The following is a 17,456-nucleotide window of genomic DNA, read 5'->3' as shown; positions in this document are numbered from 1 at the left end:
AGGTATAGCTTTCAGCATCACAGCAACACACCGCCACCATAGTATGACAACCTACTGATGGTGTGGTGCCCAGACTGGGAAACAAACCCAGGCTAGGCCACAGTGATGAGAGTTCTGAATGCGTCCCAATAACCCATCATAAATTGAAAATATTTTAAGTCAAAAATGCCTTTAATACACCTAACCTACTGAACATCATAGCTTAGCCTAGCCTACCTTAAATGTGCTAAGAGCACTTACATTAGCCTACAGTTGGGCAAAATCATTTAACACAAAGCCTGTTTTATAATAAAGTGCTGAAAATATCATGTGATTTATTAAACACTGTACTAAAAGTGAAAACCAGAATGGTTGTATGGGTACAGAATGGTTGTTAAGTGTATTGGTTTTTCACTCTCATGATTGTGTGGCTGACTGGGAGCTGTGGCTTGCTGCCACTGCCCAGTATCACAAGAGTATCATACTACATACCACTAGCTGTGGAAAAGATCAAAATTCAAAGTACAGTTTCTACTGAATGCATAAGTTGAAAAATCGTAAGTCAAACCATCATAAGTTGAGGATCGTCTGTATATATACATGGTAGAAAATTATTCAGCCATAGAAAAGAATGAAGTTCTGAGGTATACTGCAACATGAATGAAGAAAATATGCTAAGTAAAATAAGCCAGATTACAAAAGTACAAATATTGTATGATTCCACTCATATGAATAGGCGAATTTATAGAAACAGAAAGTGGATTATGGTTACCAGAGGATGTGGGTAGGAGAAGATGAGGATGTATTTTTCAATAGTCAGAGACTTTCTGTTTGGGGTGGTAAAAATATTTTGGAAATAGATAATGGTAATATTTACACAAGCTTGTGAATGTAATTAATGTCACTAAATTGTACAATTAAAATGGCTAAATTGGCAAATTTTGTTATATATGTCACAATTTTAAAATATTGTGCCATTTTATATCATCTCAGCATACGTAAATCTGTGCCCTAAATTAATACCTTTTAAATATTTTTAATAAAACAATTTTTTAGTGAAAGATTACATATACTCTTGAAATTTTTCCAACCTTTACAAATTTACCTTTCCATATTCTTTCCCCCAGCAAGTTAATGGGTCACAATTCTTCATGCTTCCTCTGCATTCATTTGATATAGTGCATGTGATCACTAGTGTGACATTTGTTATTTTTCACTAACTTGAATAGTTTATTCCCTCTTAAAATCTATGAAAACGTGGGCCTTGCCTTCATATTGAATTTATGGACTCATTTTCTAAATAACTCTGCCTTTTAAGAAAATGTGGAATAAAGCTACTGCTTAAACTTGGCTAATCTATTAATCTATGTTGGATCTCAAAAGTGATAGCTTACATTATACGGTAGGGATGGGACTGTCACCAGAGATACTCATCTTCTTGCTCTCAGCTTATAGCAGCAGCGCTCCTCAGACTTGTCACCATGCTGCATGTCCAGTGGTGTGTTTCTCTCCTTACTTTTGAATGATTTTGATTAGCTATGCATGCCACCACTGGTTACACTTCTGAGTTTCTGAGCTTAATTTGATATCACATGTTTGTTGCAAGCTGTTTTCCCAGCTTCCAAGCATGGTGCACAAAATTCTGCAAGTGAATTCCTGTTAGTACATAAGGAATAGCTAGAAAAATTCCAAGTGCCGTTTTTCTTATTTCAGAAATTTAGGAGTACAAATCAGTGCCAAAAATGGTGACAGTGATTGGGAGTGAAGGCAAAGAGATGGAAAGTGTATTTTATATATACGTGTAGAAATGTAATTAAATTTTTATAAACTTCAGTCATGGCAATTTTATATTCCTATAGTCCATGATGGAAGTTAAAAGCAAAAGGTAATAATATTGACAAAACTAGGATTGCTGAAACCCTGAACTTAGCATAAACCTATGCTAAGGATGAATGAACAACTAGTCATGAGCATAACTGTTGGTAGGACCTTTTGCATGACCTCAGAATTTAGAAACTGGAAATAAATTGCAATATATATGAGAACAATTGCAATTGTGTGCTTAGAATTTTCAGATATTTCTGCTTTCAAACTTCAGAGTTCTTCAGAAGTTGGAGTCTTCTGTACTCCTATTGCTATTTTATGGGAATGGCTATTGAAAAGTAAAAGAGTATGCAATTTGCATGCATGGGATAGAGAATGGGTGAGTGAGAAGCTGGACGTCTACTCTGATTGCTGTTCATTCTCTCATCTTAAGTTCTTTGAAGAACATGAGTATTTTCAGCTTTTTTTGAGAAGTATACTCTCATCCTTTGGCTTGATTGAGTGTATTTTAATGTTAAAGCGTGTTCTATAAACGGAGAGTCAAACTTTTACTATATTGGCTTGGGACTAAAGCATGTTATAATGGCCCTTTGCAAATTTTTACATTATAGGCGTAGAGACATGATATTTAGAGTTAGTCACCTGGAGAAGAAAAGCAGTTATTACTTTGTATTGTAAAAAGTCAAATCCTGCTATTTCCTTTTTTAAAAAGTCTCTTCATGAAATAGTGTATTTTTCCCTTAGTTGTAGGGTAGGAGGAAGCATTATCAAATGTGCATAACTTTACAGTCTTATAAAAGCTGCAGTTATAAATTGAACTTACTTTTTATGGCAATATTCTTAAGTGCTTTTGTTGATCTGAAAACTTGTTCTAAAAAATTTGTTAATAGCCCACACAGTTATTAACCATCTCCTGTGGTGGTCTATTCTCTGCAAGAAAGGTCAATCATTTCTTCCATTTTATGCCAGATTTAGAATAAATCTGTGAAGTGATATTAATGGTCTGACTCGGTGTATTTAAAAAAATTCTCAAACTTGGCTGAAAATTATTTTTCCATCATCAAGCTGAAACATATGACTTTCTAACATCCACATAATTTGGAAGCTGGACTAACATTACACTTTCGGAAAATATGTGTTGTAATGGGAGGAATATGGTCCAGTAGTCTCACCTTACCCATGGTTTTGCTGTCTGTGGTTTCAGTTATCTGTGGTCAACTTCAGTCAGAAAATATTAAATGGAAAATTCAAGAAATAAACAATTCCTAAGGTTTAAATTGTGGCCGTTCTGGGTAGCGTGATGAAATCTCACATCTTCCTCCTCTGTCGTGCTCGCGATGTGAATCATCCCTTTGTCTGGCGTATCCACACTGTGTAGGCCACCCAACCAGTAGTCACAGTGTAGCCGTCTTGGTTCTCACATGGACTGTCGCAGTCTGGCAGTGCTGCTGTTCAAGTAACCCTTATTTTACATCATAGTGGCCCACAGCACAAGAGTAGTGGTGCTGGCAATTCAGACATGCCAGAGAGGAGCCATAAAGTGCTTCCTTTACGTGAAAAGGTGAAAGTTCTCAACTTGATAAGAAAATTTTAAAAAATTGTATGCTGAGGTTGCTAAGATCTGTGGTAACTTCTCTTACAATATGTTTCTATAATCGTTCTATTTTATTAGTAGTTGTTGTTAATCTCTTACTGTGCCTAATTTATAAATTAAACTTCATCATAGGTATGTATGTATAGGAAAGCACACAGTATCTGTAGGATTTGATACCATTTGCGGTTTCAGGCACCCACTGGGGGTCTTGGAATGGATCCCCGTGAATAAGGGGGGATTACTGTATTTGACAGAACCTTACTTCTCCCTGCATGTTAGTTATGTGTCCTTAGCCCAACTGCTTCCACTTCCTCACCTGTAAGTTGGAGATAATATCGCTTGCCCTGGTTCTTGTGAGCATTAAATGAGATTATTATGTAATACATAATTATATTAATAATATATTAAATATATGTATTAGAACATATATTTTATGTAAATCATAAAATGATTTGTAAGTTTAAGGAAGTATAATCACTGTTTAAAGCACTCATCTTAGAATAATATTCTGAGATACATAATGTAAAGCTGCTTAAAATTTTGTTAGTTCTTTCCTGTCAGTATAGGGACATGGAAAAGAAACTAAGTCAAAGGAAAAGATGTATGGTTGTGAACTTCAGAGGAGACCTTTCAATGGCTTCATTTCTTGAAATTGGTAAAGTATATATTTTCCCCTGAAAGAATGTAATACTATATTTCTACACCTGGCAAACCCTTATATATCCTTAAATGGGGCTCTTGCTCATATTACAGCAATAAATGTGGTAACCTAAGAAATGCATGTAAATCATCTATGTATAAAAGGCATTCATAGGAATAGATATTCTTCATATATAGATTTTTTTATAGAGGATACATAGTAAAGAAATGGTAACATTATCTGTTGAAAAGTAGTATATTAAAATACAGACATATATTCAGTATTAGAATCTTTCAACAATTTTAATGTTATTTATCATTGCTATTACTGTTATTGTCATCTTTTAAAGTAATTTACATTTTGTTCTGTCTAACCTGAAATTTCTGATACATGTTATTTCTAATTATTGATACTCTGTACTTTACCTTTAATAGTTAAAGGAAAGCTAATGAGCTAATGCTTATGCTTTTTTTTAAACCACAAAGACATGCAAGTAATTAGATTACCATGATTATAGATTGAGAACAGTGAAATACGGGTTGCAAATTACTTTATTCATTAAAAAATTAATACTCTCTGTTTTAGTTTTAAAAATAAAAATGCCTGCATACAATTTTAAACCTTAGGAAAACATTAAGGGAATGTTTTACCTATTGACACTGACCTCAAATTCAGAAATAAAGGAAAAAAAGCCAAAATAGATTTCACAATCGTCCAACATTCCCTATGGTTGTCACTAGGAACCTATTTTACTATTAGTTTATATAATTTCAGCATCTTGCTTACCTGGTTACCTAGCCACTGAGGATTAGAAGCAGCAAAGCAGGAGTAAAGAGAGGAGCCTGCTGGAATCAGATATACTAAAAAACAGCAGGGATAAATGGCAGTATGAGGAAGAATATGAAAACTAAAAGAACAAATATGAATCACAGAGCCCCATTTGCATCAGGATGAGTAGAAACACACACACCCTAAGAAATCTCGAGGTTACCCCTTTTATTGCTGCCCACATCTATATAGTTGAGCTCAAGTATTATGGAAACTTTAAATGTATTTGAAAATATATAACAAACTGGGAGATATTTCTTAAAATGTTAGAAACTACATGTTATGTTGAAACAAAGAAATCTTTATGCATTCAGATTATTAGCTGTCCAGAATTAGTAATTTCTGAGTGCTATAAATAGTTATCTTCTTTAAAAATTATATGTCATATTGTGTTTTAAATCTCAGTTTTTGCTTATTGCAAAGTTAATTGGCACTTCCCTTTTCTCAGTTCTTTTTGAGGCCAAAAACATTGTCTATAGGTTGTCATAGAATTATTAATATTCTACTAGATTCTTGGTGTTAATTTTTTATTTTGAGATGTTTCACTGTCCCTTATCCAACCAAATTTCTTACTTTAGATTGACACTAATATTTCCTAAAGAAGAATCTATTTGCACTCTTATCATAAGATACTGAGTTATATTCTCAATAGGAGTATAATAAACTGATACATTTTTTGCATCCAAACAAAATGTTCGCTAATTTTCATTATAGTTGACAATAGGAAATATGTAGATCAAATCATTGGTATATGCTCATTATTCTAGACTAGACTCATTCCGCTTGAAATAGTTCTCAGGAATATAAAAAATTTTAGATTGTATTTTAGATTACAGCAAAAAATATTCCTTTTTTATTCCTAACTTTATTCTCTTGGGTAGATTACATTTTTAAAGTTGATCTATTTTTTTTTTCCCCTTATCCTTGGAAGAAAAAAAAACTATTGACTTATTCCTTATTTCTCCTATTACTTTTCTTGAAGCCCTTTTTATTGAGTGCCCTTTTTATAGACATGATAATTTATAACTTACAGTTTTTGAAATCTGTAGTATTTCCCAAAATAGATCTCATTTTTACATATATTGATTGATCTTATAAACCCAAAGAGTCTTCCTGGTTTTATAGACTAAAAGGTCTTAAAATCAATCATGTAAGTTTTCAATATACAGATAAGAAAATTGAGATAAAGAATTATCCATTTACTAAAAAAAATAGTTTTTGAGCATCTATAGTGTGCCAGACATTATTCTAGGCACTGAGGATACAATAGTAAACATGACAGACAGTGTCCCTTTTATACTTTAATTTTGTCTTTGTTCATCCTGTTATTGTCCCCCAATTTTCTCCTTAGCACTAATCTCATTTTATATTTTCTCTATATATTTTATTTGTTTTATGTGTAATGTCTGTCTACATGAGCTAGAGCATGAACTCCATGAAAGTAGGAAGATTTGTCTGGTCATTACTGTATCTCCAGCTTCTAGAATAGTACTTAACATTTGGTAGGGACTCAATAGATTTGTGTCAAATGAATGAATGAAATAAAATGAGAACCAGAAGTGTGTGGTATTCTGAAAGCCAAGTGTAATGTTTTTAGAACAGAATGGTCAACTATGTCAAATGCTGCTGATGGGTCAAACAACATAAAGACATGAAGATTGGATTTACCTAGGTACAGCTGTGATGAATGGTTACAGGGGCATGGTGGGATAAAAGCCATATTGGAGTAGATTCAAGAAAAAAGGAATGGGTGGTAAGGAAGTAGAAACAGAAACTCATTCAAGGAATTTTGAGGGATAAGGAAATTGAGCTGTAACTGGAGGAGGGGTATGAGGTCAAGGAGGGCTTTGAAATGTTTTTCTTTTATTGCAAACATTTCAAACATAAAAGAATAGTACAATGAATCCCCATACCTTTCATATATATATATATATATATATATATATATATCAAGATTTTGGCATACCTATTTTATTTATTTATTTTTGTTGTTGCAGAAATATTTTGAAGCAAATTCCAGTCATTTCAGCTGTATCTACTTAAGTATTGTTGACTTAAACAAATAGTCAGTTATTTCTCCAGCAAAAATGGGTTTATTCAGGCTCGGCAAAGAACTGGAATTCAAAGTCTGCAATCATGGTGAGCCACTTAGAAGTACCCCTCAGCAAGCAGGGGAGAAACTTTCATAGAAAGGAAGAGGAAGCTGGGGGTCGGGCTATTGTAAACAGAGTTGATTGGAGGAGACTGTGAGTTCAAAGTGTAGTGGCTTCTCATTGCCTGAGTTGTGACATCTCTCAATGGCTGGGCTGTTGCTGGATGAGAAGTCTTTCTGCCTGTTGGGCTTTGCAATAAAATTCTATTATTTTTCACATTATACATCTTAAAAAAAAAAGAGAAAAAAGTGGCACCTTCTTACACAGCCGGATGCCATAATCAAACCTGTTATAACATTAATTCTTTGATGCTAATACCTAGTTCTAATCAGATTGCCACAATTATGTTTAAAATAAAAGTTGTTTGAATCTAGATTCAAATTCTAATTTACATTTGATCATTATATCTCTTAAGAGTCTTTTAGTCTAGAGAGCAGTCCCTCCTTAACTGATAAAGCTAGATCAGTTGTCTTGTAGACTATCGTACATTCTTGATTTGTCTTCGCTTCCTCATAGTGTCATTTAATTTATTTCTCTGTTTTCAGTATTATTTGTAAACTGTAACAGTGCTAAATGTTTGATTAGACTTAGGTGTGGCTGCTTTGGGACACATACTTCATAATTGGTGCCCTCATTTGAATTGCATCACATCAAGAGGCACGTGTTTGATTTTTGCACTCTTAGCTGTGCTAACGTTGATCAGTGAAGTCAGTTGATGACCACCTGATGTTTCCGCTGAAAATTTCCCATTAGCCTTTCATCTTATGATTTTATGATCTTTGCCTAAGTCGTTATTTGCTTTGCCAAAGGGTAATTTTCTACTTCTGTCATAAACGGGGGGAGGGTTTCTTTAAAAACTGAAGAAATTATAACATGTTTTTCTGCTGATGGGAATGATCTAATAGAAAAGGAGAAATTATGATGTAAGAAGGAATTCTAATACTTGGAGAAACAGTGCACTTGGTAGGTAAGAGGGGATAGGGTCCACTGCACAAGAGGTAGAATGCCTTAGGTAGGAGTGAGGACACTTAAGTGACTGGTCCAAGGTCACAGTAGCACAGAGTGAATATTTTATTAAATTTCTATCACAATTTTGTTATGCAATCTGTTTGATAATTGTACCTAGTTTTAGAAACATGCATTTTCAGTATGTGATATTGCTTGTGAAATCAAAATTTAAAGCCATTTCAAATTTCACTTCCTGTATTTGACATTGACTTCACTTGTTAGAGTTTTTCTAATTTCTCCCTAATTAATTTTCTAATTTAAAAGTGAAGTTTTAAATTAATGGTGTCTTATACACTTGTATCTTTACATTATTAAAAATGTGGGCATATACTTTTATGTAACTGTTTTTCAGCTTTTGTTGCTAGTCTATTGCAAAGAGAAGTAAATGGTGCTGTTAAACAAATAAAATGATAAATAACTGGCAGTTTAGTTTAGACACTAATGGAGCCTAAAAGCCTTTAAAACTGACAAAAACAGCAACTTTTATGATTTATAGGCTCATTTTTGTTACACAGTTTGGTCGTATAACTGACAGTCTTCCCTCTTTGTGACTTTCTCCTAAAAATTATAGTTTTGTGTTATCTGAGTGAAAAGGCCATTAGAGTTGAGTAGAAGAATATGACAGCATCTCTTCTGAGGATTGCGGCAGTTCCCATTGGTGGATGTGCAATCTCCTTTCTTCTTTCCTTTTTCTGTTGTATCATAGTTCTAATGGTAGTGATATAATTTAATCCTCAAAGAATATGTACTGCAACTTTGAACCTATAAACTATCTCCAAATTGTCTCATACATCCTATGTGAAATTTAGTTTGAGACAATCATATTTCTTCATGGCTCAGTGATTTCCATTTACTGCCTGTTAGTCTATACAATCTGACAAGTATTGGGTTTACTGTGTTGTCTGACATGATACGCATTCTATTAAATTGAAATTTTAAAAGCAACATGGAGTATATAATCTCTTTAGTTACTTACTATGTTTTATTTTTTTTTAAAGTCGCTTTTGAGGTTTGGCTGATTTCCTTTCCCATTTTGTCATACCCAAAAGAGCACTCTGTAGTTGTCTCCAAAAGGAGGAATGTAGCCTGATCTGTGTTCTGTTTTGTCTGCTGACTTAAATGAGAACGCTTTGCCTGAGGTACATGGATCAGTTCTCATTCTTTCTACTCATTTGACAATTAGTACAAGCTCGTAAAGGGTCCCTAGAGTAGCCCTATAAACTAGATCATTTTACCCAAGAACCACAGAGACAGATCCAGAGATGAGGATGAGAAAAGCTGATTAGCAGAAACAGGAAATATTAATCCTTCAAACTCACATTATGTTTTTCAGATTCTCTCCATCCTTGCAAGTGAAAGATACAGTTGCTCTCTGTTGGAATATTTTGTACAACTAAAGAAACTTAACTTTTCATAGATTTGAATCTTCATTTTTTAAAACATGAAAATTTAATTTAGGTGTATCCATTTAGCAGTACTCTTTTATTTCTGCTCCTACTTATTATGATTTGTCTTTTTTTCTAGAAGTAAAAATGATAATGTTTTATTATTCTTTTAAAAATTCAAAACTAGAAAAATGGTTATGTGGCAATTAATCCTTAAAGCAGTATAAACTCCTTATGATTTTTTAATGTTTCTAGTTTTACAACTTTGTCCTTCAAGATGTACATTAAAAATATTTTATAGAGTAGCTTAGAATTTTGAAACTATAGCTCCAAAAGGAAATGTGTTAGGTACTTGAAGGTTTTCGTATTAGTTCAAATATTTTATAAATTTTAAAAGACCCTTCTTTTGATTTTTTTGGTAACTATTTAATGAAGTAATACTTATTTCTGAGAAGAAAGTTTATGTGTTGTGTTGGGATGCTGAGAAGATTACAATTTAATACCAAGGTGCTTCAGTGAGGCTCAGAATAGTTCAAAAAACTAATCATTTATTTTTATTCCCTTAATTGTGTCTGTAAAGGAGAAAATGGGTTATAGGACCTGTGTATTAGACCCAACCAATTTCATTTTCTTCATGTCTCACGTAATATGTCTCCATTTGGTTCACTAGATATGAAACAAATACTATTAATTATATCTTAATCAATCTTAAATTTCAAGTTTCTTAAATGTTTTTAAATTTTGTTTTTAACTCTGATATTCTGTCATTATTAAAACTGTATAATTGATAAAGTCACTGTTGGTTCATTTATTCAATAAATATTTATTGTTGCAACTATTGTGTGCCAGGGCCTGCTCTAGGCTTTGGGGAAACTACAGCACAAAACAAAATAGGCTAATTCACTGTCCTTAAGCTTGCATTTCTAGTGGAAAAGTAAAAATATAAACAAATATAAAATGTCAGGTAGTCTTGTTGCTGTGATTAAAAGAAGAGCAGGGTAAGTGCGTGGAGGGTGGTAGAAATTCAGAAACTCGCCTACTATGTACACTTTTCAAGACTCTCCCTCCCCACCGATTTCAATGCCCTTTTCACTGTAGACCATCTGTGGGTGCCATCCATGTAGGTGCCTGCCTTCATTTTCATATCATACTGTCCTATAATGGTCTGGTTGGGTGTCTGTTGTTCGCACTTAAGAGTATACTCTTTGAAAGCTAGGTCCGTAGACCATCATCTGTGTTACCGCTTTCTAACCCTCAGTCCTTTCATAAGTGCTCAGTGAGTATATGTTATGTTAGCAAATGAATTATACTCTCAGCACGTCTCAGGATCTCTGGCTCTGCTGGAATCCAGAGGCCCCGTGTGAGACAATTAAGAAAGAATAAGTAAAAAAGTGGTAAAAAGGAATATGTATGTATTCATTCTCTTTGGTTCAATTGAACATTTCTAATTAATTTAATTTCTAATTAATTCTAAGTTCTACATTTTCCGTTGTTTTATTTACATTATTGTTTCATCCTTTTTCATAGCTTTTTTTGAAAAAGCTACAAAATAAGAAGGAAAATTTTCTGAAAATTTGTCTTTTATCCACAGGTACTACTGAACGAGTGTGCTTGATCCAGGGAACAGTTGAAGCACTGAATGCAGTTCATGGATTCATTGCAGAAAAAATTCGAGAAATGCCCCAAAATGTGGCCAAGACAGAACCAGTCAGCATTCTACAACCTCAGACCACCGTTAATCCAGATCGCATCAAACAAGTGAGTGTTTAGTTGGGAAATCAAAGAGAAATATCTACAGCATAGTATGAATTTCTTATAGAAGAAGCCTTAAAGTCTTAGTAGAAAAAGTTTTTTTTCCTAAGCATACTTAAAACATAGTTGTCCTTTATTTGTTTAAAGACTATCAGAGTCTCTTAGATTCATCAGTTGATTTATTGATTGATTGAATTATTCATTATTAGTGTTACACTGAGGAGCAATTATGAGACTCATTCTTTTGTGATTGCCCTTTAAAAAATTATAGACACAAGTTTGATTAATTTTCATAGGAATTTCATCTATTTAAAAGTATACCACTTTTTAAATAAAGTATAAAAATTGAAATGAAGCTATTCTCAAAATTTCAAATACCGTAGTTTTAGTAATATTTGTAGTCTTCAGTATGGTTATTATGCATATAACTTCCTGTTTTGTTAATTGTCATGTTCAACATTTTTTATCAACAAATATGTATAAGTAAATTTTTGTACCTAGTAAACAGTCCTTTGTTACAAAGCAGTTATTATGTTCTGTATAACTTGTGTAGTATTTATATAAATGTCATAAAGGTCCAATGTTCGTTTTTAATGTGTGGGATTTTCTGTAACAAAAATTTTACTTGATAAAAGATAATGTGAGTTTTTAAGATTGAATAATGGCTGGCATGATGTAGGAAAAAAATGACATTCTTTAAGGTTAAATAAGTTGGATTCTTCCCCATAAACTCTTTTCAAATCCTCCAATTTATTTGATACTTTATGTTTATAATTACTGTTTTCTGCATTTGCCCTTTTATAATTAACTACTTAATTTGTGATCATACTCTCAATAGACTATGCCTTCAAAAGAAATGTATTATTCTTTATTAGTTCACAGAATATTTAATTTACAGAATATTTGTGTTCATTGTAATAAATTTGAAATGTAGCTCAAAATCTTATTAATTTCATGTTTCTGAATTGAAAAATTTTCATCCTAAACTGTTATAAATCTATTATAATTTTACCAATATATAGATAAATATAAGGCTAACTAATCAAATACAAATATAGAAATAACTAGGCAATATATTTTCAAATTATCGACTAATATTCAATTTTCTATTAATTGCAATTTTAAAAAATCCTTCCAGTTTAAATTTTGAATAGATAGCCATTATTCCATATAAAACGATTCATTTTATACTCTGTCACTGTCAAATGGTTCAATTGGTATACCCCTCACAATTTTTCAAGGTAGTATTTTTAATTTATGCATGGCAGAATGTAAATATTTTAAAGCTCTAAACATGAGTAGATTTTTTATTCATCGTAGCCATTTATAGTTTTGAAATGTTTATTTTATCTAAGCTAGGTGAATACAAAGAATATTTTTAAAACTGATACTTGAAAGTGATACTGTGATCTACCCAGATTCTAAAACTATGAGTTTAGTTGAAGACCTTCGCATTAGAGTCACCTGGGGCTAAGAATTTACAGAATTGGCACTAAAGTGTACAGTCTCTTGACTTGCTGCCTTATTCCAGCCTATTACCTCTCCCTTTTCTTTTGTAACTTCTGTGAGAAAGTTCAAACATTTAGGAATAGGGGTGAACATCTTGATATTTTAAAAAGTAAAACATACAATATAGTTTAAGTAGTATGATATCACTGGCGATATATTCAGGACAATGATATGAATGAATTTTTATTACTTTTATAATAGATAGCTCATACTGTCAGATAGTGGTCTATGAATCATTGTTAAAATTCCAATTTTCTCTATGGCAATATGAGATTTGTAGGTTACCATATATATATATATCCAGTGCCAGTATAGATTTATGAAAACCAGAATTTAAAAATATTTAGTTTATTTTTATTTGCTGTGTTAAGATAATGTTATTCAAATTCAAGATACCTTTTAATAGTAATTGATTTACTTTTGTATATTTGCATTCATTGGTAAGCCTTGTAGATATTTGTGGAATTAAAATTGTTCATTATTTTAATATTTTCATGGAATCAAAATATATGTGAAATAGAGTATCATTTAAAAAGATTTATCAAAAAAGTATACTAAATCTAATAGGGCAATATATTTAACACAAACACTATTTTTGTAAATGTAAAAATTGAAAATTTACTTGAAAAATCTGGAAGAGGGATTGAACATATTTCCAAGATATTAAAAATGAACAGAGTTTTTAATACTCTAAGTTTAGAATTTTCTAACTTTCTAGGTATCCTATTTCACCACTCTAAGAATTTTTGTTGGATTATTCTCTAAATAGTAAGTCAATATAAATTTAAATGACCACACTTTTATTTCTGAAGAAATTATGCTGGTTATCCAGTATAAAATAATTATGTCTAAAATAAATCATTTTGCACTAAAGTAGATAAAAACATATTTCATATGATATTTATATATGTTTTAGATTTTAATACATAGAATCATGATAAGATTTCTTTTAAAATGGTGGTCTTTCCCTTAACTAATGACATAACAGTTACATTTGCTTTGGGCTTCAGTCCTGAAGTTAATTTGTAAAATAACTTGTTTAAAACGTTTTTTGAGGATTGTTTTACTGTTAAGATTATACAAAAAATAAAATAAAAGTTTTAAAAAATGCTAGAGCTAGAAAATAATCTTCATAGAAATGAATTCTTGTTAAATATGATATTTTGGATTTTCGTAAGCTTTATTACATGTTTATTGTTTTTTATAATTGACAATTTTAAGGTGTTGCTTTCTGAGAAAAGGATAATTTATATGTAACTTGGACATAAAATAGAAAGTCAAAGTTAGTTCTAAACAAAACTTACTTTAATTTTAAAGTTAGAATTTTACACCATATATTTTTGACTTTTAATAAAATATTCTGAATTATGTAATCTACATATGGTTGGTAACTGAATATATTGCGTGAACCAGAATATTCTGCCCAAATGAAACCTACCCTTATTGACTGAATGAATTCTCAAACAAATATAGTTTCTTAGGAAAGTAACACATACTGGCCTTGCAAGTCTTTCATATAGTGGAACGACGGAATCTAGCGTGACAGCCTTACGTCCAACTTCAGATATTAGATATTGTGAACTGTTCAAGTCTTAATTCTCAAATGTGGATTTTTTTTTTAATTTAAAACAAATATTTGCTAATAAAGAGGGACTCCAATGTTTTATATATTCAAAATGACAATATTAATAACAATTAACATTCATTGAATAATCAAAATGTTATAGCCTCTGTTCTGTAAGCTTAATATCAGGAGACCATCATGAGGTACATCATACTATTGTGCTCATTTTACGAGTCAATATACTCAGAAACAGATATGCAGTAAGAGCCAATAAACCAAAATTAAACATTAATTGCAACATAGAACATACTATTTCTTCTTTCCAGGACATAAAAATAGCAGAGACATTCAGTGATCTGCAAATAATTTAGACCTTGTTTGCCTAGAAGCTCTGAACTTACTCCTGGAGCACTTCTTAGGCCAGATTATTTGGTATACATTTTTCCCTTTCCACCTTTTTATGTTTTGAGCTTTGTACTTTCTACTTTTTTTCCTATGGGATTATTGAAACCTTTCCTTTTGTTTTAAGTCCCTCAAATCCCCCTCGACGAATGCTTGTTTATACATAATGAGTCAATATAATGAACCCCAAAACATTGTTGAAACCACAGATCAGTAATATAGTTAGCATTTGTTAACTTGCTTTGTCTCTTACAGATTTTCAGCAGTTTTTTTTGTTGGTTTGTTTTTGGTTCAAATGTATTTTTAAGAAAAGTTACATTAAGAAAGAAACGGTTATAGGCATTTAAAAGATTCTCTTGAATTTAAAAAAATCAAATTAAGATACAAAAATCTCATTTAGCCCAAAGAATTTTACTCTCAGAAAACTTGGCAAAAATAGCCCATAATTTGTTTATTCATTACTCACTCATTCAACCCTGAATTTATTAAATGCTTTCTTAGTGAATTGCAAAATGTATTAAACTGTAGCCTGTGCTCTCTAAAACTAGTTTGTGAGAGATCATAAATGCTTAAAATAATTTATAAAAATGTAAAACTGTATTTATATATCAAAACTACAGTCTAAGCAATCTGCTATGCAAGTTCAGAAGAGTGTGAAGGAAGCGTAGGCTGCGGTGATGTTTGGTCCTTGTGAAACAGGTGAAGACCTGAGCTGGACCTTAAAGATTGTATAGGAATTGCAAGAGGAGAAGAAAGAAAAAAGTTCATTTTAAGCACGTGAAACAATACGGATTTGAGGAAAAAGACATCACAATTGTTGAATAGTAAGGAGACTATCTTGACAAAAATGGTTTTGGAGGAAATAATGTTAGATAGGTAGGGTGGGGCCCCTGGATGTCTGGCTGAGGGTCATCCTATAGACTACACATTCTTCCTAATATTTCCCAAAAGAGCCCTTTTAATTTCTCTGAAAGGTTATGGACAAAAGGATGTACCTCTGCATTTTGTTCTCTTCTGTGCTAAAAATCCAAACAGACTCTTAGGGTGCCTGTAGGTACAGCTGTTGGTAGGGGAAGAGAACTATGACAATTAGCTGAGTGATCTACTAAGCAGATTTTAGATTTGAAGGTTTGTAAGATAATATTTTCAAAAATTTCTTTTATGTAACACTTACAAATCCAGGGGATATTAAGCTTTGTCAGGAAAAAGAAAAAGTTTTGTCATCAAGAATAAAGCATCAGGGGGCCGGCCCAGTGGCGCAGCAGTTAAGTGTGCATGTTCCACTTCAGTGGCCTGGGGTTCGCCAGTTCGGATCCGAGGTGTGGACCTACACACCACTTGTCAAGCCATGCTGTGGTAGGCGTCCCACATAAAATAGAGGAAGATGGGCACAGATGTTAGCTCAGGGCCAGTCTTCCTCAGCAAAAAGAGGAGGATTGGCAGCAGATGTTAGCTCAGGGCTAATCTTCCTCAAAAAAAAAAAAAGAATAAAGTGTCAGTAGTAGTGGTAATAGTGATATGTATGGTACTTATTCTGTTTCTGTGCCAGCCATTGTGCTGTGCACTTTATGTGTATTATCATATTTCATTCATCCTCACAAAAATCCTCTGAGGGCAAGTACAGGTGCAAGAGTCCATGTTATACTTATGGAAGCTGATGCTTAGAGGAACTGAGTAACTTACCCAAGGAAATGTAACTGGTAATTGATCTTAACACTGGGCTGTATGGCCCCTAAGTTTGAGTAATGCTGCTAAAACAGAATCCAATCAATTTCTTTCTTCTGGGACTTTTCAAAAGTCTTGAATAAGCTCCTCTAAGAAGAGAGTCTCATTTGAAATATGATGTCTTGTGTCAGAGTGAAGTTAAGAGCCTAGGGAATATTTAAGAAGATGATGACGAAGACAGTCTCTTTTGATGGTGAAAGTTGAGACAAAGGCATGAAGTTAAAAGATATTTCAGAGTAAAATCTGTAAGGCTTTGAGACTGAGTTCTTGTAGATCCTAAATGGTGAGGAAAGAATAAAAAATGACTGTATATGATTTTGAACCTAGCAGAATGGTGACTCCTGAAAGCAACAGGTGGGTTTTAGTCAGGCATCTATTTGAAATAATGTTTTTTGTTTGTTTCAGGCAAGTTGAATGTTTTTTCCTTGAAGTAGTGTTTGCTAGAAGCATAGGTGAGAATCTAAAACTGATAATGTAGATCCTTGATTACAATAGAGGTGATAATTTTACTTCTTCATAATAGAGAAAAAAAGGAAACAAATGAGATAGAGAAGCAATTACCAGAGAAAGGAAGTCAGGGGCATTGTAATAAGTGGTTAAGTGTGTGGGATCTGGAGCAGGACTGCCAGGACTCAACCCTGGCTCTTTACCTTACCAGCTGTGTCCTATTGGGCAAGTTATTTTGCTTCTCGGTACCTTCACTTCTTTACCTGTAACATGGGGATAGGAACAGTGTCGATTTCGTAAGGATATTGTGAGTCTTAACTGAGTAGAACTATACCTGGTTCCTAATAAGTGCTCTTTATTAATTAGAGAGATAAAAGGGAAGTCAGTAATATTCCCTGTGAGAAAATGAGAGAAAGTATAAGGAAAGATGCTAAAAAGGACCAAATACCCAGAGAAAAATACGAGAATAGGTAACTGTTTTTTAAAATATGAAATCATTGGAGATTTTAAAAGTTAAAGTCACATGGTGAAAGCAAAGTCATTATTTCCTAATAATGTTATTGTCTAAAAGTAAAGAGACTGGTCAAGTAAAAGGAAAAAAATGGTGTGAAGTCTGGAAACTGCTGATTTGAAATTTTGGATATAG

The 17,456-nt window shown here is 32.6% G+C and overlaps 1 protein-coding gene across 5 annotated transcripts in view; it reads left to right on the top strand.

Annotated features, from left to right (window-relative positions):
* NOVA1 (NOVA alternative splicing regulator 1) overlaps positions 1 to 17,456 on the top strand; it is a 149,353-nt gene that overhangs the window by 103,407 nt on the left and 28,490 nt on the right. For all 5 annotated transcript variants that reach the window (XM_044765411.2, XM_044765412.2, XM_070504185.1 and 2 more), the window contains one exon: positions 11,003 to 11,169. In XM_044765411.2, the coding sequence (XP_044621346.1) occupies positions 11,003 to 11,169 (167 nt within the window). The remainder of the gene's footprint in view (positions 1 to 11,002; positions 11,170 to 17,456) is intronic.

The sequence above is a fragment of the Equus asinus genome, chromosome 2 (genome assembly GCF_041296235.1).
Source record: "Equus asinus isolate D_3611 breed Donkey chromosome 2, EquAss-T2T_v2, whole genome shotgun sequence".
NCBI classification, from domain to species: domain Eukaryota; kingdom Metazoa; phylum Chordata; class Mammalia; order Perissodactyla; family Equidae; genus Equus; species Equus asinus.
Note: the sequence above shows the minus strand (reverse complement) of the source record. Positions and strands in the feature narration are given on the sequence as shown.